The 27,038-nt window shown below is 34.8% G+C and overlaps 3 protein-coding genes across 10 annotated transcripts; 2 read left to right on the top strand and 1 right to left on the bottom strand.

Annotated features, from left to right (window-relative positions):
- On the top strand, window positions 1,413-8,657 carry LOC109350225 (arabinosyltransferase XEG113-like). Of its 3 annotated transcripts, XM_019591406.1 has the most exons (14): window positions 1,413-1,428; window positions 1,468-1,727; window positions 2,594-2,890; window positions 3,028-3,233; window positions 3,626-3,731; window positions 4,900-5,156; window positions 5,341-5,476; window positions 5,773-5,867; window positions 5,962-6,015; window positions 6,208-6,321; window positions 7,340-7,438; window positions 7,538-7,657; window positions 8,022-8,108; window positions 8,224-8,657. In XM_019591406.1, the coding sequence occupies exons 2-14, from the start codon at window positions 1,562-1,564 to the stop codon at window positions 8,386-8,388; spliced, it is 1,902 nt and encodes a 633-aa protein (XP_019446951.1). In that variant the 5' UTR covers window positions 1,413-1,428; window positions 1,468-1,561; the 3' UTR covers window positions 8,389-8,657. The 3 variants fall into 3 exon arrangements, with proteins under 3 accessions (XP_019446951.1, XP_019446952.1, XP_019446950.1); XM_019591407.1 differs by lacking the exon at window positions 1,413-1,428 and having other exon boundaries at window positions 1,449-1,715; XM_019591405.1 differs by lacking the exon at window positions 1,413-1,428 and having other exon boundaries at window positions 1,449-1,727.
- LOC109350223 (probable apyrase 7) lies at window positions 10,779-14,710 on the top strand. 5 transcript variants are annotated; one of them, XM_019591402.1, is made up of 3 exons: window positions 10,780-12,781; window positions 13,392-13,730; window positions 14,187-14,710. In XM_019591402.1, exons 1-2 carry the CDS (start codon window positions 10,921-10,923, stop codon window positions 13,706-13,708), a joined length of 2,178 nt encoding a protein of 725 aa, XP_019446947.1. In that variant the 5' UTR covers window positions 10,780-10,920; the 3' UTR covers window positions 13,709-13,730; window positions 14,187-14,710. The 5 variants fall into 5 exon arrangements, with proteins under 5 accessions (XP_019446949.1, XP_019446947.1, XP_019446946.1 ...); XM_019591401.1 differs by having other exon boundaries at window positions 14,179-14,710; XM_019591403.1 differs by having other exon boundaries at window positions 14,161-14,710.
- On the bottom strand, window positions 17,184-26,447 carry LOC109350221 (serine/threonine-protein kinase EDR1-like). Of its 2 annotated transcripts, none has more exons than XM_019591397.1 (13): window positions 25,775-26,447; window positions 24,446-24,868; window positions 24,076-24,179; window positions 22,752-23,854; window positions 22,336-22,376; window positions 21,421-21,489; window positions 21,005-21,105; window positions 20,719-20,824; window positions 20,540-20,638; window positions 19,840-19,908; window positions 19,671-19,720; window positions 17,830-18,006; window positions 17,184-17,528 (listed from the first exon to the last, which is right to left on the bottom strand). In XM_019591397.1, the coding sequence occupies exons 1-13, from the start codon at window positions 26,147-26,149 to the stop codon at window positions 17,432-17,434; spliced, it is 2,814 nt and encodes a 937-aa protein (XP_019446942.1). In that variant the 5' UTR covers window positions 26,150-26,447; the 3' UTR covers window positions 17,184-17,431. The 2 variants fall into 2 exon arrangements, with proteins under 2 accessions (XP_019446942.1, XP_019446943.1); XM_019591398.1 differs by having other exon boundaries at window positions 20,719-20,797; window positions 25,775-26,446.

Here is a 27,038-nt window from a genome sequence, read left to right as displayed (position 1 = left end):
ATTTTGATTAATATCAACATATTACTAATTTTTGAAACCCCAATCAGATATAAACCGAAAGATATCCCATATTATATTCAACTGGTTTAAACAGTTAATCTGTCTGGTTGGATTAGATGATTTCATATATAATTTATCATTTTTATATATAAATACAAAATTTTATATAATTAATATATATGTGTAATAATTATATTAAAATAACATGTTTTCATCCTTTTTTGGACCGGAATAAAACAACATTAGATTAGTGATTTATTTTTTAAATTTTTTAAGTGAATCGTCTTTTTCACTTCCCAGGTTATTTCGGTTAAATTGGGTTTAACACGGACCGAAATTTCTCCTATTCAAGTGGTTCAACCTCATTCGGTTAAAATTACAAACCAGAACCATTTTCAAGTTCGGTTAGCGTTCAAACCAGTCTGTCCGTCCGGTTATTACAACACTGCATATTATCGTTAATAAATTAAGGGTATGAAACCAACAATCTAGAAAACAGAGTATTGTGATTTCAAAAATTGATGGGTAAAATAAACAAGCAACATCAATTATGATTAAGAAGAAGCAAGGTCTAAAATTGACAAACTATCTCAGTTTTTTTAATAATCACTTATGTTTTTTTTGTTTCTAATTTTTTTATAAATGAATTTTGTTACTCAAACATGAAGAAAAAACTTACAAACTAAAAATAAAAATATTCAAATTAGTTTGATAGCAACAACAAAATGTTGGATAATGATATAAATCTCATTAGATTTATAAATGTTCAATTTCTAAGAGATCACTTTTAAGAGAAAACATCTATATACCCTAGAATGATTAATATCCACATGTCTAGATTTATGGTTCAGAGAAATATACATGAATTGAAGATCTATATTCAATAAGAATAAGATTATCTCAAGTAATGGAGAAACAAATACTTATTTCTCTATTTATTTTTAAATAGAAAAAATATTATTTCATTATATATACAATCAATCAAAGAAAAAAATGTGATGCCATATACTTTTTAATTGGTTTTTTAGGAGTCCTCTCTCCATTAATGTTATACCAAAAAAGCTAGTTTGATGATTGACTTTTTTTTATTATAAAAAAGAGGAGATATCGATTTACTAAGTTTTTTAATCTTACTTCTCATACTAGTCATCAATTTTATAGATATTTAAATGTTTAGATTTATTCACTGATTTAAATCATTTCTAAAATTGGATGATCATGATAACGATTGAGAAGTAAGTTTAAAAATTTTACTCTTAGAACATGAGAACTCTCCTACAAAAACATTAGAGAATTGTTAATTGTTTCTAAATAACATTTTTGGCACATAATTAATGGTGTAATGTAGATGAGTGAAGCATCAAGTTGGTCAACTCAACATAGAGATAGAAATCTGAAAAACAATCACTTTTCTCTTTTCAAATCTTGCCTTTTCTCTTTTTCTCAATTTTCATCACTATCTTCATCATGCACCAAGAATAAAAACTCAAACTTTACCATAATATTGATACAATGGTAGTGTTTTGTTCATGATTTGTGAAAGTATAAGGAAATAACAAACATGGCATGGAGAAATGGTTGTTATGATGAAGTGGGTCATTCAAAGCCTCTGTTTTTAACGATCTACATAGTTGTTATAATTGGCATCGTTTTTTCTTCATTCTATATCTTCTCTGCAATTTACTCTAGTAACCCTCTTGCTTCTTCATCTTTCTCTTCTATTTCATGTAAGTAACTAACTAACTTGTAGTTATTATATATCTATTTGTAAAAATCATGTTTTTTGTTGTTGTTTCATTACTGGCTTGAGTAGTTTTAGCTTAAATCTGAAATACCCTTTTGAATTTGATGATAGTATCTGGGTTCATAGTCAATGTTACAGTGTAGATTGATCTGATTAAAGAATTGAGTTTGAATCATAGTTACATGATACTGTGGTTCTCTTTGGTTCGGGTGCGGATACGTAGTAAGCGGGTACGTTACGTGGTGAAATACGACACGTTAGGGGTATATTTAGTAGAGTTTCTATAGCTGTCTGCACATTCTTTTCTAGTGCTGCTTATAAAAATCCGGTTCGTTCCTTAAAGGGAACCAGTTCATAAAAGAACGATGAATTGGTACGAGAGAACCAATTCGCGATTCTCTACCAAAATGAGATAATTATGTTTCAATGGTTTGGATAAGATTCGGTATCTTAAAATTTATCGTAGTCCTATGCCTTATGCCTATCGGTTCAAGTGGCAAGAAGTTCACTTTTCCTTCAGCATTGGGTTTGAATCCTAAATTGCGGCCCAGTGCTTGAGGCTCCCACTTGAAAAAAACCTTAGCGTAGCGTTGTGCAGAGGCTTACTGTTCGAGCCTCGTGAATGAAAATAAAGGCATCGGGAGAGCTTTAATCCTTTTAATGTGTTTTCTCTTTCTGGATCAACCGGCTTTATAAGTGGCACCTTTGAAATTGTTTCTGTTTGTTAGTAACCTTTCTTAGTTTTGCTAATGGTGCCCTATTTACGACACTTTCGAATTAACAAATCCTTGGTTTTCTTCCATTATATGTGAGATTAATTTTAAATGTTAATCGAACATGCTTTTCCAGATAACAATCCTCATCTTACGGATGCAACACCAAACATTTCTCAGTTAGCAACGGTGCATACTGTGCCCACTACTTCCCCTGGGCCACAAAATGTATGGCCAAAGCCTATTTGGGATGTTCCATCTCACGATAAAAAGATGCCACCTTTGGAGGACTTCCGACTGACCAAAACACTGGTTCAGGAAAGGGTGAAAGATAATGTTATAATAGTAACCTTTGGTAACTATGCATTCATGGATTTTATTCTTACTTGGGTTAAACATTTGACGGACCTGGGACTCTCGAATCTTCTTGTTGGTGAGTATAGTCATTTATGTCTTCTATCTTGTCCTGTTTTCATTTAGATTTGCAGTGATACCCTTCTAGAAATGCATATGCAGTATTCTGTACCGGCTATTGGACTTGGTAAAATATGAGTGAAATCTATCTTTTAGGTGCGATGGACACTGAATTATTGGAGGCATTGTATTGGAAAGGCGTACCGGTTTTTGACATGGGCAGCCATATGAGCACAGTAGATGTTGGCTGGGGGTCTCCGACATTTCATAAAATGGGGAGAGAAAAAGTTATTCTGATAGACTCGATACTTCCTTATGGTTTCGAGCTGTTGATGTGTGATACTGACATGGTTTGGTTGAAGGTGATCTTTATTTATTGAAGTCAAACGTTTTAATTTTAACGTTGATTTATATGCTTGCTTAGTTTTTGATGAATGATATAACATGACCAGTAAAATTTGTATTGACTAGTATGTTTTCCTTTTCTCTACCATGTTCATAAGAGATTTCGTTTAGTTTCTTTTACAAATTTCAATAAATATTTAATTCACTATGCACGATCATATATTTTCCTTGTCTCTATCTCGTTGCTCTATATTTTCCTGTCATTTATTATGATCCGTATCTTCCATGTTCATTATGCGAAGTCATATTTTGTGCTCATCATTTAGGATGTCTCGAATCTAACGATGTGATTGTTCCAAGACACATGTTCTTTCTAACACATGTGTTCAATTATGTAATTGTAAAACAGAATCCACTTCCGTATCTTGCTCGTTATCCTACGGCAGATGTTTTGACTTCAAGTGATCAACTTATCCCAACAGTTGTTGATGATAGTCTAGAAATTTGGCAAGAAGGTAAACATCATTATTTGTCATGATTTTTATTGTACTTATACCGGTTCTTGTAGAGCATGCTTATTTTCTGCACACGCCATATTTATGAATTATATTGAACTTCTGACCTATTTTTTACGAGTGAAGTGACATCTATGGACATGAAAATGGCGCCTTTCTAAATGTTAGAGTCGCCTTTTATGTCAACTAATAAAAATAGTCTCGAGGCATCAATTTAGAGTGCCTTCTGACCCATTTGGTGAGACTTTAGATTAGAATATAGAAAATCTAGAATATTAATTTACAACATGCAACCATTAATTAGGAGAAAGAATTGCGAAGAGTGAGGATCATAAGGAGCACTCCTAAACAAAATAACATAACATAAATGCGAGGAATGTGAGGAATCGAAAAAATGATTGATGAAATATCTAAAATAAGACTAGAATGGAGAAGAAATGTTAGGATCCACTTAATACAACTGAAACCTTGAATACGCCTCAACTCAATGACGTCTTGCAGCCACAAACCTTGGTATAATATTCAAAGTAGGAAGAAAATCTTAGACCCGCAAATTCTTGCAGAAAGGAACCTAAGATGTGAAGGGATTGAATGCTACAAAATCGATTAATTTATAAGCTCCGTTTGCTCTCAAAGAGCAAGGGAAAACTCACCATGGTGAAATCTGAATTATTATTTGTCTGCTGAAAACATAGTTTGTATCCGACTTAACTCTAAAATAAAGAAACCCCAAATAAAATAACATCAGCTATGTAGTGGTAAGGCTGCATACGTCTACCCTCCGCAGACCCCACTTAGTTGAAGCCTCTTGTACTGGGGTCACCCTTTATATGGAAGTAGGACTTAACTAGATATATAAATTAAACGAGAGATACACTTTATGGACCCCACTTTTTTAATTTTCAGTCCCATAACCACAACTTTTCATTTTCGCTATTAGAGTTTGTTTTTGGCTGTTACACTTCACTTCCTACTAACCGGTGATGGAAGTGAAAATTTTGAAAAACAAATATACTTCTGACAAAGGTTGTGGGAACAAAATTATACATTCCGGCAAACAGGTGTTGAAATATATACTTCTTTTAATATATTATACAATCCGATAATGAAATGTCGGAATGCATTGAAAAGACTGTATGTTGATGATATTTTCTATCATCTTGAACAGTTAATGGTGCCTTCAACATTGGAATCTTCCATTGGCGACCTACTGAGTCTGCGAAAAAATTGGCAAAGCAGTGGAAAGAAATGCTACTAGCTGATGATAAGATTTGGGATCAGAACGGGTTTAATGATATCGTACACAGACAGATTGGACCATCTGTTGACGATGACAGTGGACTTGTTTTTGCTTTCGATGGAAATCTGAAGCTGGGAATTTTGCCGGCAAGTATCTTCTGTAGCGGACATACATACTTTGTCCAGGTAGGACCTATTCAGTCAATAGTTTTCAACTGTTTAACTTTTTTTCTTTTACTGATTTTTTATATACTGTATACATTTTGTTTTCTTTTACACAATTAATCGTCTTCAGGAATCTTGATTGGACTAGAGAGATAAATTGTGAACCAGTTTTATGTAAGAATATACTTGTATGTTACGATTGCAGGCTATGTATCAACAACTAGGGTTGGAGCCATATGCAGTGCACACAACATTTCAATTTGGAGCGACTGAAGGAAAGCGCCACCGGCTGCGAGGAGCCATGCTCTTCCGCGATCCAGCAGAATACTATAATCCTCCTGGTAATTAGTTGCCATTTCTGCCTCAATTTGGCAGTGCACATCATTACTTAAATTTAGTGTTTCTGATGAACATTGCAAATAAAGTATTCGGCTACTTGTCTTTACTCATTACTTGCATCATGCATCGAGAGATTTTTACTCAATCCAACATTGAAGCTAGGATCAAACCGTGACACTAAAAACTAAAAGTCGAAGATTTAGTATGACAATTGTTCACATGTTATGGTTAGTTAGTTTTTGTTCACTAACTTTTGACGGAAATGCCTATATCCTAACTTTTAGAGGAACTTTTGCAGGGGGTTTCTTTTCATTCAAGCCAAACATTCCAAAACGCTTGTTGCTAAGTGGGGAGCATACTGTTGAATCACATTTTACCCTTATTAATCACCAAGTATAAACATATCTACCTATTGCTTTTCATGTATGCATTTTATGGAAAAATTTTGTGGCGTATCTTGTAATACTTGTTGTGCATGATTTTTCAGATTAAACAGATTAGGACAGCACTTGCAATTGCTTCCCTTTTGAACAGAACACTGGTAATAACTAACCTCTGGGATCATAAATGCTTATTATATATAGTACATGTTCAATTGCATGCTATCTTATTGCCAACACTGCCTGTTAACATTTCTTATGATTGTTGCACTCTTTTTTTAGGCCCAACTCTCGATAAAATCATTATATTCTATATAGCTTTTTCTCAAAGTGGGTGATTTGTGTATGTTTAGGTCATGCCTCCGCTATGGTGCATGAATGATAGGCTATGGTATCCCCATCCAGGTGTTTTAGAAGGGACTATGACTAGACAACCTTTTCTCTGTCCTTTGGACCATGTATTTGAGGTATTTCCGATTTAAGACATTACTTATTGTTTTTATTGTTCATTTGTCTTTTATATATCTAGCCGACTCCACCTGGTTGGATAAAAGACTTGGTTGTTATGTTCGTCTTTTATACACCTGACAGATTAAACAATTGTCTCAATACTTTTGAGTTCATGTACTAAATAACCAGCAAAGGTTTTGAGTCTTTCGCGTGAATCAAATTAGAAAGATCTGTGTATATGAAATGGTATTTGCTTCAAATTTAACAGAACTTGAGCAATATCCTTCGTAGTATTGTGGCCTAAACCCGTTGGAATGTGAACAACTGGTCCTAAAAGATTCTTCACAACCAAACCAAAAAAGAAAAGAATACAAAAAATGAAGTTTATTGGGCTTTCGACCGTTCTGTTGGTCTACAAGTCATAAAGATAATGAATGTTTTTTGTAACAACTTTAGCTATCGCAATTAGAAAACGTTAATTAAACGGGTATGACAGAAAGTTAGAGATAGATGTTAAAATTTACATCAAATAAGCATTTCAGTGGTATTTCGTTGTATCATATTTTTGCAGTTTTCGGAGTTTGAAAACATCTCCAAGTGAAGCATGACTCTAAGTGACACCAATAGAAAGAGGATTTAGAACTAAGTGGTCTCTTGGAAGATTTAGATTTTGACATAGCATAGTGACAACATATGATCCATTTAACCGACCCCACCTAGCAGAAAAATACTTCACCTGTTATTGAGAAACATCTCATAATGTGCTTCTAAAAACCGTCGAAAAACACCTAATTTTTTATTAGTAACTTGGGAAGAATGATTGAAGACTTGAATCATAATTTAATATTCTTTTGTGATGATATGGTCATAATGAGGATCTTTTATTTTACTTTTAATATTGTTTTAGAAATTTCTGTTTTCAAGTATTTTCGTAGCCGTATAATGTTTTTTATTTGCCACTCTTTTTTTGACATAATTTAAAGATTTCATCAGTCACCGCCTTGTGCTACTACTAAAATGTGCACTTTATTGCAGGTGAATGTCATGTTGAAAAAACTCCCTGAAGAAGAGTTTGGCCCTGACATAGATATTAGAGAGTACTCAATACTTGATAATCCCTCTCTGCAACCAGAGGTGAATAAATGTCGATTGCACCCAATTTTTAACCATGATTCTCATTTCTTCACTTATGTTTCTTAGTTTAAACTTATTTGCCTCGGTTTTTGAGTCTAGGTGAGAAATTCATGGCTTGATGTTAAGCTCTGCAAAGAAGGTAGCCAGGATTGTGATGCATCAAATAATACTACTGTTGGTGGTTTGCTTAAATTTCCGAAGCGAAGCAGTGAAGAAACGGTATTTCATACTTTTTCATGCTTATCTGTCTATCATCTCGGATATCCGTTTAATGCTTATTTCCGTTCAAGTTCTTCTAAATCAACCATCGGAACATGGCAAAAAATAAAGAAACACTGAACTTCATGGATATGAATTTTTTTGTATACCTGGTCATTTCTTGTTGTACAAGTCAAATTAGCAGTGAAAGTTTTTGGACCATATCTCAAATTTAAAAGATGCATGCTCTGATGTTGATGCATTCAAACATGCACGATGAGCCGTTTCTTGTTTCTGCAGTTTGTGTTTTCCTTCTTGCTTCTGCACTATATTTAGTGTTCTCGTGTAATCGTGTTAACAGAGTTATTTCTATTTGCATTCGCAGTTTGTGAAAGTATTCTCGTCATTCAAAGATGTAAAAGTCATCAAGTTCTCTTCGGTGCAAGATGCCTTCACGGGGTTCACTAACAAGGTAAGGCCACTTTACTTTAGTCGTTCGAAGTTTTACATTTCGAGTTGGCGTCAAAGATTCAAAGAAACCAATGCTCTATATCGTATATCGGTGCCATGCACTTGGATTTTTTCAGGACAGGGAAGATAAATTCAGAAATCGTGTTAAGCGGTACGTAGGAATATGGTGTTGTGTGGCGGATCATCCTGGTCACATATACTACGACATGTACTGGGATGAGAAACCTGAATGGAAAGCAATTCCTCCTCAAACTTCAGAGGATGATCATCCACCTTGGTGAGATTAACTTCAGTCTTATTTATTTTTTTCGGAACATTGATGGATGACGAAAAACAAGAGAAATCGAAAGTTGGTTCAGTTTGTAACTTAATTGTTCTGACCAACATTGTATACTTACATAAGTGAAAAATATGTATCCATAATGAGCATGGAAGTTATTAGAGACATCAAAAGTATTGGTCCTTTTGTAGCAATTAAGAATTTTTTTGTCTTGTATTAAGTTATCAATATTGCAAACTATATGAAATGTCATTGGTGTTTTGGTTAATATTGAATTGCATGTGATTTGAATACTGAAAGATATTACTACCAAGGTGGTGTTGATCTAGCCGTATAAGGTTCCACTAGATTCCCATGGTGATGAAAAGGTAAAATGTTTGATTCCTGAAAGCGACACTTATTGGGATGAACAGTCACGCATCCCAAAAAGATTAGTTTCTTGCTCATATGTATTTTGTGGCTCCAAAACCTTTCCCCTGAACAACTCGCAAACAGACCCTTAAGCTTTTACTAGTGGGGTTTGAGAAGGGTCAAAATGGCATCTCAATGATTGGGGATAGACATATATAGTTTTATCCCGTAAGTGAAAATATTATTTTCAGGATTTGAACTCATAATTTTTAGTCAAAAGACAAATAATCTTATTGTTGAATCGAGACAAATTATTATTATCCTCAACATTAACCCCTAAGACAAATACTATTTGTGTAACATTAATATTGCATAATTCTATGATCAATAGGAAGCAAGATAGTTATTATAAAAAAAATTATGCTAAGGGCTATACTACTTGTAAGAATATAGAAGACTAAATTAAAGATAACTTCATTTTCATTCATTGCTTTGATTAATATGAAATAAATTTTATACTGTGAATAGTAAACTTTAATATTATGGATAGTTGGCAAATCATAATAACTAAGAATATTCAAGAATTGATAATTATTTAATTATTAAAATAATAACTATAACTATTCTTTTTTTTTTTCTGATAGGTTTGAGCCCAAATAGCGAATCATCTCTAACACCTTCTATAAAAAGCATGAGAGTGACATTTTTAATTAATTATAAAAAAAGATTTCAGTTTCATAGCCTAGAATTTTTCAAAAATGACAAAAATAGCATTTTCTATAATAATTTAATTGAATATGATGATAAGGTCACATATGGATATTTCTTTCAAACATGACCTATAAAAAAATATACACAAATGTATTTTTCATATATGTGACATTAGGTATTTTTCTCATATTTATCTTAAAATCACATGTATTTTTTTTTCAAAGACTACATAATAGACTCTTATCATACTTTCTACTTCAATACGCAAAGCTCAATTATAATTTTTGAAGAAAGTTTCATAAGTTAAGCATCATTAAGTGAAAAAGTAACTTTAGAATTATGTAAATGTTTTTCAACTTTTCAAAACAAAAAACATGTATATCAAAATGAGATTTTTTTATATTCATAACCTTAGGTCACATATTGTAACATCATGTCTAAATGAAGATAACGATATAGCAACAAAAACATGAACCCTAAATCAATATAATATAAAATGAAGCTTATAGTGTTAGAAAAATAAATTGGATAATGGGAAGTGATGTGGAAGTGGTTGTTAAATAGCATTAATAACTAACGATGAGAAAGAAAAAAATAATTAATAGTTAGAAAATGGAGGAATGAAAAGTCAACTTTTTTTTAATATAAAGGAGATAATGTAACATTTTCTTTCTAAAGTAATAATTATCATCATGTGTATGTTTTTTTTGTTTGTTTTTATTCTTAACCTTGTATCCTCTCACCTAATTGATAAATAATTAATTGTTTTCAAAAGTGTGATCGTGCTTCTCAACAAATGTTATTCATAGCAATTAATCAGTTTTGGTATGATTTTTTTATATTACTAATAATATCTCTCGCATTTTTGAGTAAGGAATGCATGACTATCATTTTCAATAAATGTCGCTCACAAGAATCAAAACTTTAACATTTTAATAATTCTGAGATCTAATATGACTTTGCACCACTCGACCAACATCTTGTTGATTTATATGATTTTAAATGGAGCACATTTTCTGTCACAAAGTTTATATCACTTCATATACGATGCGTTCTCATCAGTCAGAAAAGTAACATATAAATTAAATATATATCAACTTTATATTTTCTGACTAACAAAAAACATGTAATATATGAAATAGTACAAACTTTGACACATAAAATATGCTCCCGATTTTAAATCTCCTAGAAATGATATCATAAATTTGAAGTGGCCAATTAACAAAATAAAAAAATGTGGAACCCAAAAAGGCAAAAAAATAAAACTGAAAATTCATTGTTCTATTTACAGAGAGATCTATCTCTGTTTCACTGAAATTTCAAACTGACACTATCCAACACAACACAACACAACACAACACAAACACAAACACAAACACAAACATGTTCTTAACCCATTGATGTTAAACTTGTTTCATCTTTCTCTCTCATTGTTCTTCATTAATCAATCACAATCTCATAAATTAGAGAAATGAAGTTTCCCAAATTCTCTACCAAGAACACTAACAATCTTCATCTTTCTTCTTCCCTTCAAGATCTTTCTTCCTATCACCTAGATCCTCAACAACCCATTAATCTTGATGGGACCCACCTTCTCCAAAATCAAAAAGCTTCAATTTTTCCCAAATCAAAACCACCCCTTCCCCTTCGCAAGAAATGGGTCAGGTTGATCGCATTTGTTCTATCACTAATTTTGTTTATTTTATCGTTTTACATGATTGTTACTGTTATTTATTCCAATTGGATTTATAATCAAGGATTAGGAAGATATTATGTTGTTCTTGATTGTGGTAGCACTGGGACTCGAGTTTATGTGTATCAAGCTCAGATTTATAACAAAGATGATAGTGTTAGTAGTAGTAGTAGTCTTCCTATAGCTATAAAATCATTAAGGGATGGATCGAAAAAGAATCGGGGTGGGCGCGCCTATGATCGAATGGAGACTGAGCCAGGGCTTGATAAGTTAGTACATAATGTATCTGGTTTGAAGGCTGCACTTAAGCCACTTCTTAAGTGGGCCCAGAAGCAGATACCGGAAGATGCTCATCGGAGTACTTTGGTTTTTCTTTATGCTACTGCTGGAGTGAGGAGGCTTCCGAGTCAGGACTCTAGATGGCTGCTGGATAGTGCTTGGAATGTGATTAAGGGTTCTTCGCCTTTTGTTTGTAGGAAGGATTCGGTTAAGATTATCACTGGCACTGAAGAGGCTTACTTTGGGTGGATTGCGCTTAACTATCATAGTCGCATTTTGGGGACTAAACCGAGGAAAGAAACATATGGTGCACTCGATTTAGGTGGGTCGTCGTTGCAGGTTACATTTGAGGGTGATCGAGAGGTGAATGGTGAGACTAGTTTGAATGTTAGGATTGGATCGGTGAACCATCATCTCACTGCTTATTCTCTTGCGGGATATGGTCTCAATGAGGCTTTTGATAAATCTGTGGCACATCTTTTTAAGAAGGAGTTCGGTTCCACCAGTGCAGTTGTAGCTAATGAAATCAAGGAACTTAAACATCCTTGCTTGCAAACTGGGTACAAGGATCAATTCACCTGCTCTCGTTGTTCTGCCAATAACCAAGAAGGTGAAAGTCCTAGAGTTAAGGGGGAAATGTTGGATAAAAAGGGACAATCAAGAACCCCGGTAATGCTTATCGGTGCTCCAAATTGGCAAGAATGCAGTGCACTTGCAAAGGTTGCGGTCAATTTGTCTGAATGGTCTGATGTCAAACCAGGACTTGATTGTGAAGTGCATCCTTGTGCTCTACGTGATAACCTCCCTCGCCCATTAGGTCACTTTTATGTGATTTCGGGTTTTTTCGTGGTGTATCGTTTTTTCAACCTATCTTCTGAAGCCACACTTGATGATATATTGGAAAAGGGTAAGGATTTCTGTGAAAAAAGATGGGATATTGCAAAAAAGAGCGTTGCTCCTCAGCCTTTTATTGAGCAATACTGCTTTAGGGCACCATATATTTCCTCGCTTTTGAGAGAGGGTTTGCACATTACTGATAAGCATATAACTGTTGGCTCCGGAAGTATCACTTGGACACTTGGGGTTGCCTTGTTAGAAGCTGGGAAGGCATATTCCCCGAGATTTGGTCTACATGGTTTTGACCTGCTCCAGACAAAGATTAATCCTTTTATTCTTATCCCCATTTTGGTAATATCCTTCATTCTCTTACTTTGCGCTTTATCATGTGTTGCCAATTGCATGCCGAGATTTTTCTGGAGGCAATATCTTCCCCTGTTCAGGCATAACAGTGCGTCGAGTGCATCAGTTATTAATATCCCGTCTCCTTTTCGGTTCCGGCGATGGAGTCCCATAATTTCTGGTAAGCTATTTATACATGTCATTTCTGATGGCCCAATACACTTGATGTCTTAACTTCCGTAAATATGAATAAATAAACAAAAGTGTTTTGTGAAGTTCACAATTTATATATAAGATGAATCTAATTATTATTTGTTAAATGTTATGCATTCAACTTTCACAATTGATGTTTTCACGGTGACATAGATTTAATGTCATAACTTGCTGCAACTTCAACAATATGCAACTGTTATCTAATTATTTATTGTTAACGTCAAGTATTCTTCTAGAAAAATTTGTATATTATAATTCTACAGCTGAATTGGACTGAGGATGAAGGGGACAATAATCTCCATCAGGTTTTTTCAGTTGGCTTCACGATTTGATTATCTTAGAGATAATATCTATGTGGAGTTTTAACTATGAAGACAAATTCTCAGTTCATTATGTAGGAAGGAGATAAAATAGTGTTGTTAGTATTTGTTTAAATGCATGCAATCTTCGACCAAGATCTATTGTTAAGAATAAATGAACGTGTGATGGTTTGAATTCCTTTACGCAATCTGTTAATTATGTTGATAATACTTTATTTATGATTGAATTCTGAAGACAAATTATGTATGGTATTGCAGGGGATGGGAGAACGAAAACGCCACTCAGCCCTACAATTGCAAGTTCACAAGAGAGACCGTTTAGCACGGAGCACGGTCTTAGTGTTAACAATGGTGGCGGCGGCATCCAGCTTATGGAATCTTCGTTTTACCCATCGGCTAGTAGTGTTTCGCATAGCTATTCCTCGAGCAATTTATCTCAGATGCAGTTTGATAGTAGTAATATAGGTACTTTCTGGACGCCCCACAGAAGTCAGATGCGGCTGCAGAGTAGGAGATCACAATCTCGAGACGACCTGATTTCCTCAGTGCCTGACGCACACATTGTGAATCTTTAAGTAACATCTTCTGGAAACCTTGGTATGATTACACTAGTATCTTTCTATAACGTAATTTTTTTTATGGATAAACTATGTTTTCCCGGGTTTTGCTTTTTCAATCCTACATAGGCATTCTTTTCTGTAACATAAGAGTTGGATATAGACTTATAGGTAAGTTAATAGTAACGCAAAATGCATATTCTTTTTATTTTTTTCTTTAGTTTGTACAACTTCCTTTACCTACACTAATAAAATTATCCTATGTTCGTAAATCTTGAACTGCAAATTTTATGGGTGGATGAGTTGTTGGCCCAATCAAATTGGACCGTCGAAGATGAAAAATTCAGGACTTTTGGCCTGAATGTCGTCCTGTCATTAATACCGATTCATGTCCATAAAAAAGGACATCTCCGTAACTTGTATGTTATTTCTTACTAGAAATTGTAAATTGCAACTTCTGAATTGTAAAGGATTTACACATGCCTCAGCATTTCAGTTTTTGTCATGGAGATGATTCTAGTATGGTGCAAAAGGAGCCGGTCCAGATCATTTAATTCTAAGTGGATTTGCTTCTTCCCAATCTCACTTCTTCGACAAGTTTCCTAGCCCAAACAAACACTTATGTTCGAAGGCGCGATGTCTCCATGTTCTGCCTCAAATGTACAGTTTACGTAAGTCTTCCGATGCTATAGTGAAGCTCAAAGTCTAACGCGCGAGGAGCGTTTGTTCCATCCAACTGCTAAGATCAATTAGTTAGTGCCTCTTTTCCTTCCTACCAATTTTTAGAGTATTCAACCACCATTATTGATGGGGAGAAGTTGTAGAGTGCATTGCTCATGTCTTCTACGTCAAATAAGCTGTTTCAATCTAGTTACGCCGCAATTTGTATGCGGCTAATCACTTTTAAAAGACAAGTGCTACTTTTGTATGAAGTAAAGCATTCAGTTTTAATATATATACAGCAAAGATCTAAAACATTGCTCTTTTTATCTTCTCTTGAATGAATATGGATTTGGTTTATGTTTTGCTCATGTTATTGCTCTTTTGCGTTTTCCAGTAGTTTTTTATTTTTATAAATTCAATGGAGTAAAAGTAGGCTTTGAAACTTTGGATATGTTGGATGCAGAGTTTTTTTAGTATATTGTTTGTTTTTTGGTACTAGATAGGTTATCTCCTCACCCTATAGATAAGGAATCATTTCTTTCGGGGTGCGTGACTGTCCCTCCCAACAAGTGTTGCTCCCAGGAATTGAATCTTTGACCTTTTGGTCTTTCCGAGGATCTAACAGGCCTTACACCAGTCGACCAACACCTTGTTGGTATATTGTTGGATGCAGAGTTTTTTTTAGTATATTGTTTGTTTTTTGGTACTACATAGGTTATCTCCTCACCCTATAGATAAGGAATCATTTCCTTTCGGGGTGGGTGAGCGTGACTGCCTCTCCCAACAAGTGTTGCTCTTAGGAATTGAATCTTTGACCTTTTGATCTTTCCGAGGATCTAACGGGTCTTACACCAGTCGACCAACACCCTGTTGGTATATTGTTTGGTTTAGAAATAAATAGCAAGTAGTATTTTAACCAAGGTGAGAAAAAGGGATCATATAACACTATAGCTTTAAGTTTTACAAAATTGACACAACCTTATAACCTTATTTGTTGTCCTTTTTGTTTTTGCTTTAGAATGATAGATAGTCTTTGTTTGATGAAGGTGTTTGTTTTCTTGATTGACAAAGTGGTTTTAAAATATTAATGAGTAAAGAGATTTGTACAGATGCTAGGAGATAACACTAGATAAATTTATAGATATCGAAGCAGCAACCGCGATCATGATATCTTCTCACCTTTTGGTTAAGAAATTAATCTCTTTCAGGGTCTATGTTGTTCTTTCTAACAAATATCACTCATAGGAATAAAACTCTTTACATTTTCATCTTCTTAAGAATCAAGCGAGACCTTACACTAGACCACCAAGCACAACACCTAATATAACACTAATCTTTTCATATTAAGATTATTTAAGCAAGATAATTTCTTCTCACACACCATAATTGTAGGAAAATATGGGGTAGTTCTATTTTTTTATATATATATATATGCAATTATTTTCATGTAAATTTTTTTCTTCTTTGTTTGTCACTTGAAGGCTAACCATGCAAAAACCTAAACTAAATTATAAATATATATGTATTTACTCATCATTATCACAGCCTAACATATGATTATGAATACATTATGCATGGTTGTCACAATCTAACATATAATTGTCAATATATATTTACTCATGAGTATCCCAACCTAACATATAATTCTGAATATATTTATTTATGGTAGTGGCAACCTAACATATGATTATCAATAGATATTTATCCATGGCTATCAGAACCTAACATATATGAGATTTTTTCCATGTATTTATTTATTTATGATAGAATATTATTTTGCATATTTAGAGAATATGATTTTAATTAGTGGATCAATTTACTTACTCAACATATTTGATAAATATCTAAAGCCTTAAAGAATAAGTCTTTTACTATTTAATATTTACTTTTGAAAATTTACAATGTTTTTACAGTCTTATGTAAAGGTTTGATGGGACAAGAAAAGTCAATATTTTCGAAAGTAAGATGTTAAAGTTGGTAGTTGATTTTAGTTTGTTAGTTGTAATATTGTTTTCGTTAATCGATTAAGAGTTTAATTAATCGATTAACTAGTTAGTTATTAGTTAGTCATTGTAGTATATAAAGAGTGATTCCTTTATTTCTTGTAACTCAATTCAATATAGGAAGTTTCCATTTTTTGATTCATGATTTTCTCTCATACTTCTTGATAATCAAGAAGCCTTTTTTATGCCTCCTACAATTTTAACAAAAAATTATTAAGAATGTTTTTATGGGTTTGATTATTGCCTTATAAACCAAGGAACAACAAGGAATAGGTTCAGGCTTTGAAATGAAATTTTTTTTTTGCATTATGTTTTTTAAGGCTAAAGTCCCAAACATAATTGTTTCTAATCTTGTGACATTACTTTCTTAATTTTGCTACATTCTATTTTTGAAAAGATGACTTTGTAAAATATAACCCCTTAATTCTTCATGGTAACCCCTTAGCCAACTCCAAAAAAATACTTCTTTTTTCCAATTTTGAAGATAGATATGCTCCATAAACATCAACATAAATTTTGGTTAGCACTAAGCACAAACTACATTGCATAAAGTATTGCTTTTCCTAGAAAACAAACTTACATGGAAAAATGAAGATAACTTTGAAAGTTGAGAAAGTTATTTATACACATATATTAATATAATATATGAATAAAGTATCTCCCTATAATAAATAATTTCCTACAATCACTATAATTATGACATATGTCTTATTGTTTTAGTTTTGAAAAATATTTTTATAGAAAATGGTTAAATATGACACATGTTATAATTGTAGTAGCCGGAGGAGATAACTTATCTCCTGGTACGAGGAAATATTTTATTCTCTGTTCCTGGACAAGATATAAGTAATAAGTATCAACCGGCACAAAATGGCTCTCCAATCTGCCTTTGCTACAGCAGCAAATGACAACAAACATTTGCCCTACAAGCTTTGACTTATAACCTATCTTATTGTGTTCTTATTCTCTTTCATGACTTCATACTTACATAATTTACATAGTTTTATGTAACTTACACAGAAAGTGAAACATAACATTCACATTTGCATAAGGGAGAGATTTCAAGGGATAGAATTTACGGCAGCTGGTCTTGATGAGATGCGATAGACAGACGTTGCAGAGGCTTTAGAGTCACGGTGAGCTGCGCAAATGAGGGACGCAAATTTGGATCCCTATCAGAAACAGATGTGAGCAGAAAAATGTTATCAACTGGAGATGATAAATTAAAAAGGCATGAATATGATTCCTATACATGACAATGATTTTCAATTTGGTCCCTCTACTTAAACGCCAACAATTGACGATATAACAACAATAAATGACGACACAAAATTGAAAATAATTGTATATATAAGGATTGAGTTGAATTTTTTTTTTACGTATAGGTACCAAGTTGAAAACGAGCGTCTTGCACAGGGACCAAGTGCATGCTTCAATAAATAAATAATCAAGCATGAAGTTGATTGTGCTTACTGTTGCAAACATTCCCAGATTATGCTTGCAACTGAAGGGTCAACATCCTTAGGGATATCAAGGTGGCAGTCTTGAAAACCCACTGCAGCAACAACTTGCATAGGATTCATTCCTGTCCAAGGCAACTTTAAAGTTGCAATCTCCCAGAGAATGACTCCAAAACTATAAACGTCACATCTGCACATTTGGACTGTTACAAATTAATAGAGATGCACTAAACAGACATAGCTTCATTCTCAACTGCAGTAATTTATCTTGTTTGCCAAGCAATAACATTCTAAGCACAAATAGGGATTCAGACACACCAACCAATCAGGGATTCAGTAAGAATTACCGAATCATTAAAAAATTTCTAACAGACCATTTAAGGTCCGGGTTTGGGATGGTTTTTAGTTGAGTTTCGAAATCTTTAAAACAAAAGTAGTTTTCTGTTTTATGATTTCAGTCTCACATATTGGTGGTTTAGTTTCAAAAAGTCATTTCCAAACTTGTAATGTCTCGATCACATCATTTCTGTTCTATTATCGCCACTGTTTAATGACTACCTCCACATGACACCCGACACCATTGCCCCATGACACACTTTACTACTACCAGCACCTCGGCGATATGGTAGCGGTTTGGTGGTCGATAGTGGTGGTTGCGGTGGTGATGGTCTGGGTTGGGTGGTGATGGTGGTCATAGTTGTAGTGGTAGAGATGATGGCAAAAATTGTGGAGAAGGTGGTGGTGGTCCTTAGTTGGTGATGGTGGCCAGGGTAGGATAGTAATCGGAGTGGTCACAATGGTAGAGGTGATGATTGGGGTGATGGTGGTCGGAGTGGTGATTAGGGTGGTCACGGTGGTGGTGGCCGGAGTGTTTTTGGTGGTCATGGTGGTGATGGTGATAGCCGTTGGGGTGGAAGTGGCGGCAGTCATGATGTCGAGGGTGGTGGTCAACAGAGGATTGTGGTGGTGGGTTGGTAATTTGGGTGGTGGATATGGTCGAGTGGTGATGATGGTCAGGGTAGTGAAGGTGGTGGTGATCGGGGATGATGATGGTTGTGGTAGCAACAGAGAGTATCAGAGTAGTGGTTGTGGCAGCAGCGGTGATCAGAGTGGTGGTGGTTGTTGTGAGGTGATATAATTTAGAAACTAAAAACTGAAATCATGAAACCTTTTCTTGTTGTTTGAAAATTGTGGTGAAACTATTTTGAAAATAGGTAAACAAGAAAACCATTTCAACACATTGTCAAATAGGTTTTGTTTTGAAAATATCATTTCAAAACCAAAAAGTGGGAACCACCATAGATAGTAAGTTGCGTAGTCAATAGCGCACTATTGCATCGGGATAGCGGTGTCATGGTAGTTGTCAGCCCTTCCAGGTAACGAAAGGGCGTGTTTCGGCGCAAATGGTTGTCGCTCCTATCGCAAGTCAAATAGTGCAGACTTCACGGGCCAAATCGCTAGTTAGGACCTGCTCCAACAAGGTTGTACGTGAAACTCTAATTTTTAAATGGGAAAAAGCCCTTTTGCACCTTATTTTTTAACAAGTGTCATGAGGTTTTAGGGTTTTGGGTAATTTACCCCTCCCTCTTCTATAAAACATGTGAGCAGCACTGCAACAGTAAAATAAAGTTGCCATTGGCATTGAGCATGTTCTGCAGCAAACCTACCAAAACTTATTTTATTTATGACAATTGATAAGTACTGGTGTCAGAGGCACAGAGGCCGCTGTGACTAGCTGCTTGGAGATCAAAAGCTTTTCAATGCCATCCACATTGATGGGACAAACATTGATTGCACGAATTATATAATAAATGACAAGTAAAGGCAGTTTGCCACAAATTGGAAACAACTCACTTTTCATTTGAGGGCTCATTGCGGAGAACTTCAGGCGCCATCCATTCCGGCTGACATGTTGAGGAAAAACCATGTTAGGGTTGAACATAGAACAAGACGGTTAAAACACATGTTTTGTGTGCCTAACCAAATCATCATTCAAAATAACACAATCTTCTCAAGTTCTCACCGTTCCAGCAGTTGACTTGGATGACAAGAATGTGTTGGGTTTCAAGCGTGACAACCCAAAATCACATACCTGCAAAGAAATAAAGAAAGATACCCATTAAAAAGGAGCAGTGTAACTACTGACAAACTTAGTTCAGAGTTCATATAAATTGAAGCATCCATGGTTCAAAAAACATGTCAAAAACAAATAGTCCATGTATGGAGAACCATAAATGGATTTTCAATATAATATCAACCGGCTTTTATAACGAGATATCAATTTATTCATTTAAATCAGGCTCATCCAAGTTTAACTTAACATAGAAACACAGAATGGAACACCTCACTGATTATCAAGTTTCTCATCTGCAGATCTCAAACACAACAGAATTTGAAATCCGTTTGAACAAAATGCATACAACCCATGAATACATAAGCATTTGTATAATTGCACAAGATCAAGCTTCAAACATAATCAAAGTGGCATGCAAGTTTAAAAGAAAAACATATCAGAAATGAAACACAAAAAATGTCTATCTTGAACAAAATGACAAAATCAGATAACCATTACAAACACCATATTTTCCAGGTCATCAAACTATTGACTTCAGTAAACTAACAAACATGTACATTTAAAGTGCAAAGAGGATATTCAGGAGCAGATACAAAATAAAGAAATCACAAATAAAGCACGTTTACTATAAAAAGTTTTAATCACATGCCTTTACATTCCAGTTCTCATCAACCAAAAGATTTAGGGATTTCAGATCTCGGTGAACAACTATAGGTGTGCTGGAATGTAAGCAATTCATGCCCCTGGCCTGGAAAATGAAGTCATAAAATTTAAAGCTGGCTAATGTAAATGTCTGTTAGAAAGGGATAAGGGTAGCCTATTTTGTACCACATCCAGAGCAATTTTTATCCTTTGTTTCTCATCGATCTGGCAATGAGGATGATGAAGAATATGATACAAGCTCCCTCTGTAAAATGTAACACCAGTTTGAAAACTAGATGTGAAAAGAGAAGATCCAAAAAAAAAGAAGATATGGTAAGAGTAATAACACAATAAGCTACAGTGCCAACTGCGTTAAAGCTGCAGAGGCCAATGCAGCTACTAAGCAGTTATCAACAAGGAAAAAGGTAGAAAAGTACTAAGATATGGAAACAGCACCAAGTGAGCAAATTACCTTGGAAGAAACTCTGTAATGATTGAGAGATTGGGAGGACGAGTAACAGCACCAATAAAATTAACAACATTTGGATGACGCAGTCTACGCATTATCCGTACCTTGCAGCAAAAGGATGGAAAGCAGGTTAGTTTTTCAGCTTTCAAGAAAAGAATGGTGGTGGACCCTTACTCATGTAACTACTTACTTCCATTTAGTTTTTATTTTCAACCCTATGGGCATATCTGTTTCACTTCAAGTTAAATTAATTTTAACTCAACAATAATTCCACCTAAATCTTCCAATTAGTTTTATATCAGTTGTCAAATTAAAGGAATGATAATCTAATTTTCAAATCTTTTCCATATTGTTTTTTCTAATTATTTTATGCAAATGAGAAGAGTAGCAGCTGTATGCCCAAACAATGCGATCCTTACTTCTCTTTTGAATTCAGACAAGGCATCGCCTGAAAAATCCTGATCCAAAAATTTCTTCACAGCAACCTCCTGATATTTCAACAACAGATTGCCAGTCAGAAAATCAGAGAATAGGACTCCATAACTCCTGGGTAAAAGCTTTTGAAATTAAGCGACCAGAGAGAAGGCTGAGGGTTTGCTAATCTACTGAGAGATTATCCACTTTTTCACCCCTTTTTCTTAGACTTACACAGTAATTACGGTAAAAAACTCCCACCTCCTTAACTAGTAGATTTGGTACTAATTTAATGAAATAGTTATAATACCATAGACCCATAAATGAGAAGATGACATTAATTAGGACTCAAAGAATGCATAATGGATAGTGAGTTAGCAATATTTGGTCACATGCTTCTCAGTTCTTAGACTGAGTCAGTAACAAAACATGCACTGTGATAGAACATGTGGGAAAAGAGGATAGAACTGAAATTTTGTAAACTTGCCAACGTGGCAAGTTAGTTAGAATGTGAATATAAAATGAGAGAGGGTGGTGGGGATAATCAGCCAATTACTCGGTTAAGGGATTGGAGCAATTTGGTTAGGGAAGAAACAAATTTAAGTTTGCAGGTCTTTCCCATATTGCAAGGAGCTAGTATCCATTTTCATCTAGTACATTTCTGGCACCTATCACAATGATAGTGCGTTAATAACATTATTATTTTCATTAAATCATCATGTCAATGATAACACTATAAGGTAAGACAAATGACAGAGAAAAAATATCCAAACAAATATAGTTATGCTTCTATATTCATTTTGTAACACAATTTTGACTGTGTCAACCATCCCACTCCAGTAGAAAAGAGATAACAGTGGTGTCTATAGACATCTCGAAGTTCAATATATGACCATATGTCCAGTAATTATAGTACTTACGGTTCCATTCCAGTCAGCACGGAATACCTCGCCATATGAACCTATTTGCATGAAAGTATGATTACAAAATTAATAATGAAGAAGCATACATATAGGCATTCAAAACATAAACTCTCATGGACAACCACTGAACATCTTTTTAAAATCCTTGTGAAGATTATAAAACACGGAAAAGTAGCAAATTATGAGACATTAGAGAAGCACCCAACACCTGAGGATCATGAATAGAAAATATGACCAGTTGAAAGTCAGCAGAAATTACTGTTAGATTTGACACTATTTATTTTACAGATGCCATTTTTATTTGGGGGGGGGGGGCAGCTGCCAGGACTATCAATGGTTGATTTGCAAAATAGTAAACCTGTGCTGTAACAATATAAGATATTCGTACAAGAAAATAAATATAAATACATTACCTAGACCAATTCTTTCACCAATAACCAGATCCTCCCATCGAATCTCACATTCAATGACATCTACATCATCCAACATCTGATCAATCTTGTTTGTATTGGAATCAATCGGGGAGCTACGACTATCTGGACCCTTTAATTTCAAGCTTTCCCCCATGAATCTGTCACTTGTGCCCTTCCTCTTGTCAAGATGACCAATTTTAATGTTCTTGAGCTCTATAACCACATCTAACATGTCATTTCGATAATTTTCCGGTTTGCCTCTGTTACAATCAACATTCAGATCCTCAACCCTCTCCAATTCATCTGCACCAGATAGTGCAACTGAACCATTATCTTGGGCCAACTTTGGAGCTTTTCTATCATTCCTTAAATTTGAACTATTTGATGATTTGGAACCATTGTGATCAAACTTTTCAGAAATGGGAGAACTATTAGGAAAGTTGTAATCATTAGGATCACAATTAACTTTCCTGGGGACTTCATTGTAAGCACAACAATTCTTCCACGCCAAAGGGCCAGGGGGTCGACCACACACAGTATTTTTTCTTGTACTCTGAAGATCGGGAGCGTTACTTTCCACAGTCCTGTTATGATCAGAGATCTTGCTAGTTCCTTTTTTCTGGAAAGGGTTAAGCTCAGCAGAAAGGCTCTGAGAGTCATCGGAATTTTTCTGGCCATATGGTACAACATTGACATCCAGTCTAGTCCTGTTACCAGCTATGTTTATTCCATGAATCCCTTTGTACATAGAAGCACTAGATGGTTGTGCAATATTTTCTAGTTGGTTAAGAGTCATTCTATTAGGCATTTTCAAGGGACGAACACCAGAGCCACCATTAAAACCAAAGTTTGAAGGCATGTACTCTGACTGGTCAAAATATGCTTGTCCATTCAATGGTGAAGAACCTTCTACTGCAGAATTCTGATTAATACCTTCACCATGAGATGGCACTAGTCTAGTGTAATAAAAATCAGTTTCCTTAGCAGAAGGTAAACTTGGTAAAACCTTGGGGTTGTCAGGAGTCAAGTAAGTATCCTTTGGAGTTGAAATATCAGCAGGGATAAGCGTTCCAGGGGCAGCCATGAGATCAACCAAAAACTCCCTGAAAGCATAATGAAAGATGTTAATACTGCTGGATCAAAACAGCAGCCCAAAACTTATGGGCACACTTTAGGAGATTTCCAATGTTTGCATAAGCCAAAATACATCCTAAAGAAGATAACAGTACACCGTGAATAACAACACATACTCATGCACACACAAATTATGAGGTACCATTTATCAACAACGGAATGAAAATTACAAAACCGTAAAAGCCATAACCTTTCATCCACCAACTTTATAATGTTGACAGCATCATCCTCAACACCAGTATAATGACTACCTTTTACCAGTCTACAAGGCATTTTGATATTGTCAGCTAATACCTACATCCAGAGAAACAAAAATTATATTACACAATAGCAAATTGATACATGAAAATTTTAAATCTACGTATAATCCACACTTAAGTTATTCTAGAAAATGTTCAACTAATAGTTATTTCTTGTATCAATTTCACTAAATTTCAATTATATTTTTATATAACTTGTAGCCTAGTCTGCCATCAATTTGTGCAGATTATACTGGGCAAGTCCAACATCAAATTATGGCTTACAAGATTTCAATCAATAACAACAGCCATAATACTGACCTTGAAAAGCAAAGCACGATGTCTGGAGAGCCCAATGTTTATGTACCCAATAGGCAACACACTAGTATTTTGAGATGTTCTTAACTCTCTACTTCTCTCTGTCCATCTTGCCAGTATAATATTAGCATCCTTTACAGGACCACCCATATGGCCTATAACAAGTTCAGCAAGCCTTTGTACCAAAATAGCAACCTCGGTGGCAGGACAGTCTAATGCAATACAATGTGCAATTTGAATCAGTTCTTCGAGAGCAGGATCAATTGTACGGTCAACTATGACAACCTCTAAGCCAGAACTCTCAGGTTTTGCTTCAAGATCTGTCAGAAATGGCATCTTTCCTTGCATTGCTATATTTGTAGAGAGCCCATATACATCATAAAAACCATCTACTACTTTCTCCTCATAGTCAAGCACATTGTATTCCTGGTTGAAGGAAAGGAAATTGCAAGAAAATCAAACAGGAATCGTTCAACAGATGAACAGTAAATGAAAAGGAGAAAAAGCACAAGTGGTAATTGCAACAAAACCAATAATATATAAGTGAAAGTGAATATGTTCACTTGGTTCAAATAATCAATGTGCAAGACTAAAAAAGATTACCAATATCATATGTTTGAGTATTTTTAAAAGAATCTTATTAATTCTATGCACAGAAACAAGAAAGCAAAAAGATAACATTGAGAAAATCTGAAAAGCAGAGGAGATAGAAATACACCAATAATAAAATTCACACACAAAAACTATAGAGTTGAAACCCCAGAAACCACAAATGTAAGAAAACCATGTGCTTCATGCATCTGCAGCAGAAATTTCACCAATTATTTTTCTTTCTCTGGTTTCCAGAGTCTCCCCCACCTGATAGATGAGAACATAATCCTTAGGGGTATTGTCAGGTGCCTAAGGACTCCTTCCAATGATATTTTTACATACACATTAAACCTGGGATTGAATTCATAACCATATGCTTAAGAAATCCAAGTACCTTCAACTCAGACCAACGGACATTGGTTTTCCACTAATTAATTAGAGGAAATGTAAATTATCTCAATAAATGTTTGGAAATGAACTTTTAGGTAAAAAATTACTCATTAATGTTATTTCTTTTTTTGTTTGATGCCAAGCAAGCAAACCAGCATGATGATTATTGAAATAGTGATCCACAAATCCACATTGCTAATTTATAAGGAAGTGTGTAATGCACCTCCAAAAAAGCCTCATTGTACAATTCACCACATGAAGAAGTCAATTACAGCTTAAAGATATCCATGCTAATTAAAATCAACAGTAAGCGTATAAAAACCTAATTTGTGCCTCAGTAGTTGAGCATACCCAATAGTGCCTAGACAGCGCATCCGCTACACCATAGTCATTCCTTCTCGAATCGATTTGATGGCTTCCCAATCTTTGATCATAGTGGGAGTCTGAATTGGAAGCACTTATGGCGAGGGCTAGCTGAACCTGAAACTCCTCCTCCGAAGATAAATAGTCTTTCTGGTTAGCCATGGTGGTTGCTGGAAAGGAAGCGTCGGCAGGCGTAGAAAGATTGGCAGGGGAGGCAGCAGGATTCTGAGTCGGACGAGTGCGGTGGTGATCGGTGGAGCTAGACTGTGGTGGAATAGAGGAATAAGAGGTGGGAGCTTCATTGGATCGGTTATGGTCATGGTGGTTGGTACCTATGTGAAACTTCTTGAAAATGTTCTTCATCTCTCTTGGTTCTTCTCTCTTCACCTTCGCAACTTTTCACTTCTTCTCTTTTTAAACTCAAACAGTGGAGTCAAAAGTTGATTAATGTGTCTCTATGGTTTTCGATTCTCTTCAATCGTGTCACTCATTTTCCAAAGTTGAGTCATCTGATTTTACTTTTTTCTCTCTTTTTTGTGGCCCCTTTGATCGTCACTCTCTAATTTTGAGAGTCGAGCAAAGGACTTCGAGGGGAAAGTGTCTGCTTGTGAAGTGAACACGCAAACTACAAGTTGTCATGGTAACCTACGTGTAATGAAAACTACATTGTCATGGTAACCTACGTGTAATGAAAACTATACATTGTCATGGTAACCCACGTGTCTAATGAACGATTCATGCGAACCTGTAATCCATATCATGATGGTAAAGGTTTATTTGAATATCAAATGTATGTCATAAATATATAGCATCTTTTTTCCGCATTGGGATAAGTGAGAAAAGAAAAGTGTATTGAATTATAAAATGAGAAAAAGATACGTGCACTGGCACTGCAAGAGTTTTTTATACTGTCAGTGCATTATCCACCATTCAATTTACTTATCATTCACTCTTAAATAAACGTAATACAACTGAAATGATGGATGATACACTAACCGTGTATAAATCATCTTTACACCGACAGTGCATAAATATTATACTCTTATAAAATTAGGAAAAAGCTAAATAGTATGAATTTCAGTTAGAAAAATAATAGCCAAATCAAATTCACAAATATCTTTTTTGCATTGAATTGCAAGTTTTCTGTGGGCCACCTATTTCGCTTTTTGTATACATGCTTAAGTGATTCTGGCCCCTTCCACTCAAACCAACCCACATAGTTTTTCTACTAATTATTCAGAAGTAATGTAAA

This window comes from Lupinus angustifolius, chromosome LG06, assembly GCF_001865875.1.
Source record: "Lupinus angustifolius cultivar Tanjil chromosome LG06, LupAngTanjil_v1.0, whole genome shotgun sequence".
NCBI classification, from domain to species: domain Eukaryota; kingdom Viridiplantae; phylum Streptophyta; class Magnoliopsida; order Fabales; family Fabaceae; genus Lupinus; species Lupinus angustifolius.
Note: the sequence above shows the minus strand (reverse complement) of the source record. Positions and strands in the feature narration are given on the sequence as shown.

Coding starts and splice junctions, on each gene's coding strand:
- LOC109350225 (XM_019591406.1), top strand. CDS start 1,562: ATGGCATGGAGAAATGGTTGTTATGATGAAGTGGGTCATTCAAAGCCT. Junction 1,728..2,593: donor ATCTTTCTCTTCTATTTCAT/GTAAGTAACTAA, acceptor ATGCTTTTCCAG/ATAACAATCCTCATCTTACG. Junction 3,234..3,625: donor CTGACATGGTTTGGTTGAAG/GTGATCTTTATT, acceptor ATTGTAAAACAG/AATCCACTTCCGTATCTTGC.
- LOC109350223 (XM_019591402.1), top strand. CDS start 10,921: ATGAAGTTTCCCAAATTCTCTACCAAGAACACTAACAATCTTCATCTT. Junction 12,782..13,391: donor ATGGAGTCCCATAATTTCTG/GTAAGCTATTTA, acceptor ATGGTATTGCAG/GGGATGGGAGAACGAAAACG.
- LOC109350221 (XM_019591397.1), bottom strand. CDS start 26,149: ATGAAGAACATTTTCAAGAAGTTTCACATAGGTACCAACCACCATGAC. Junction 24,869..25,774: donor CGCTGTCTAGGCACTATTGG/GTATGCTCAACT, acceptor TCCTTCAACCAG/GAATACAATGTGCTTGACTA. Junction 22,377..22,751: donor TGGTGAAAGAATTGGTCTAG/GTAATGTATTTA, acceptor TCATGCAAATAG/GTTCATATGGCGAGGTATTC.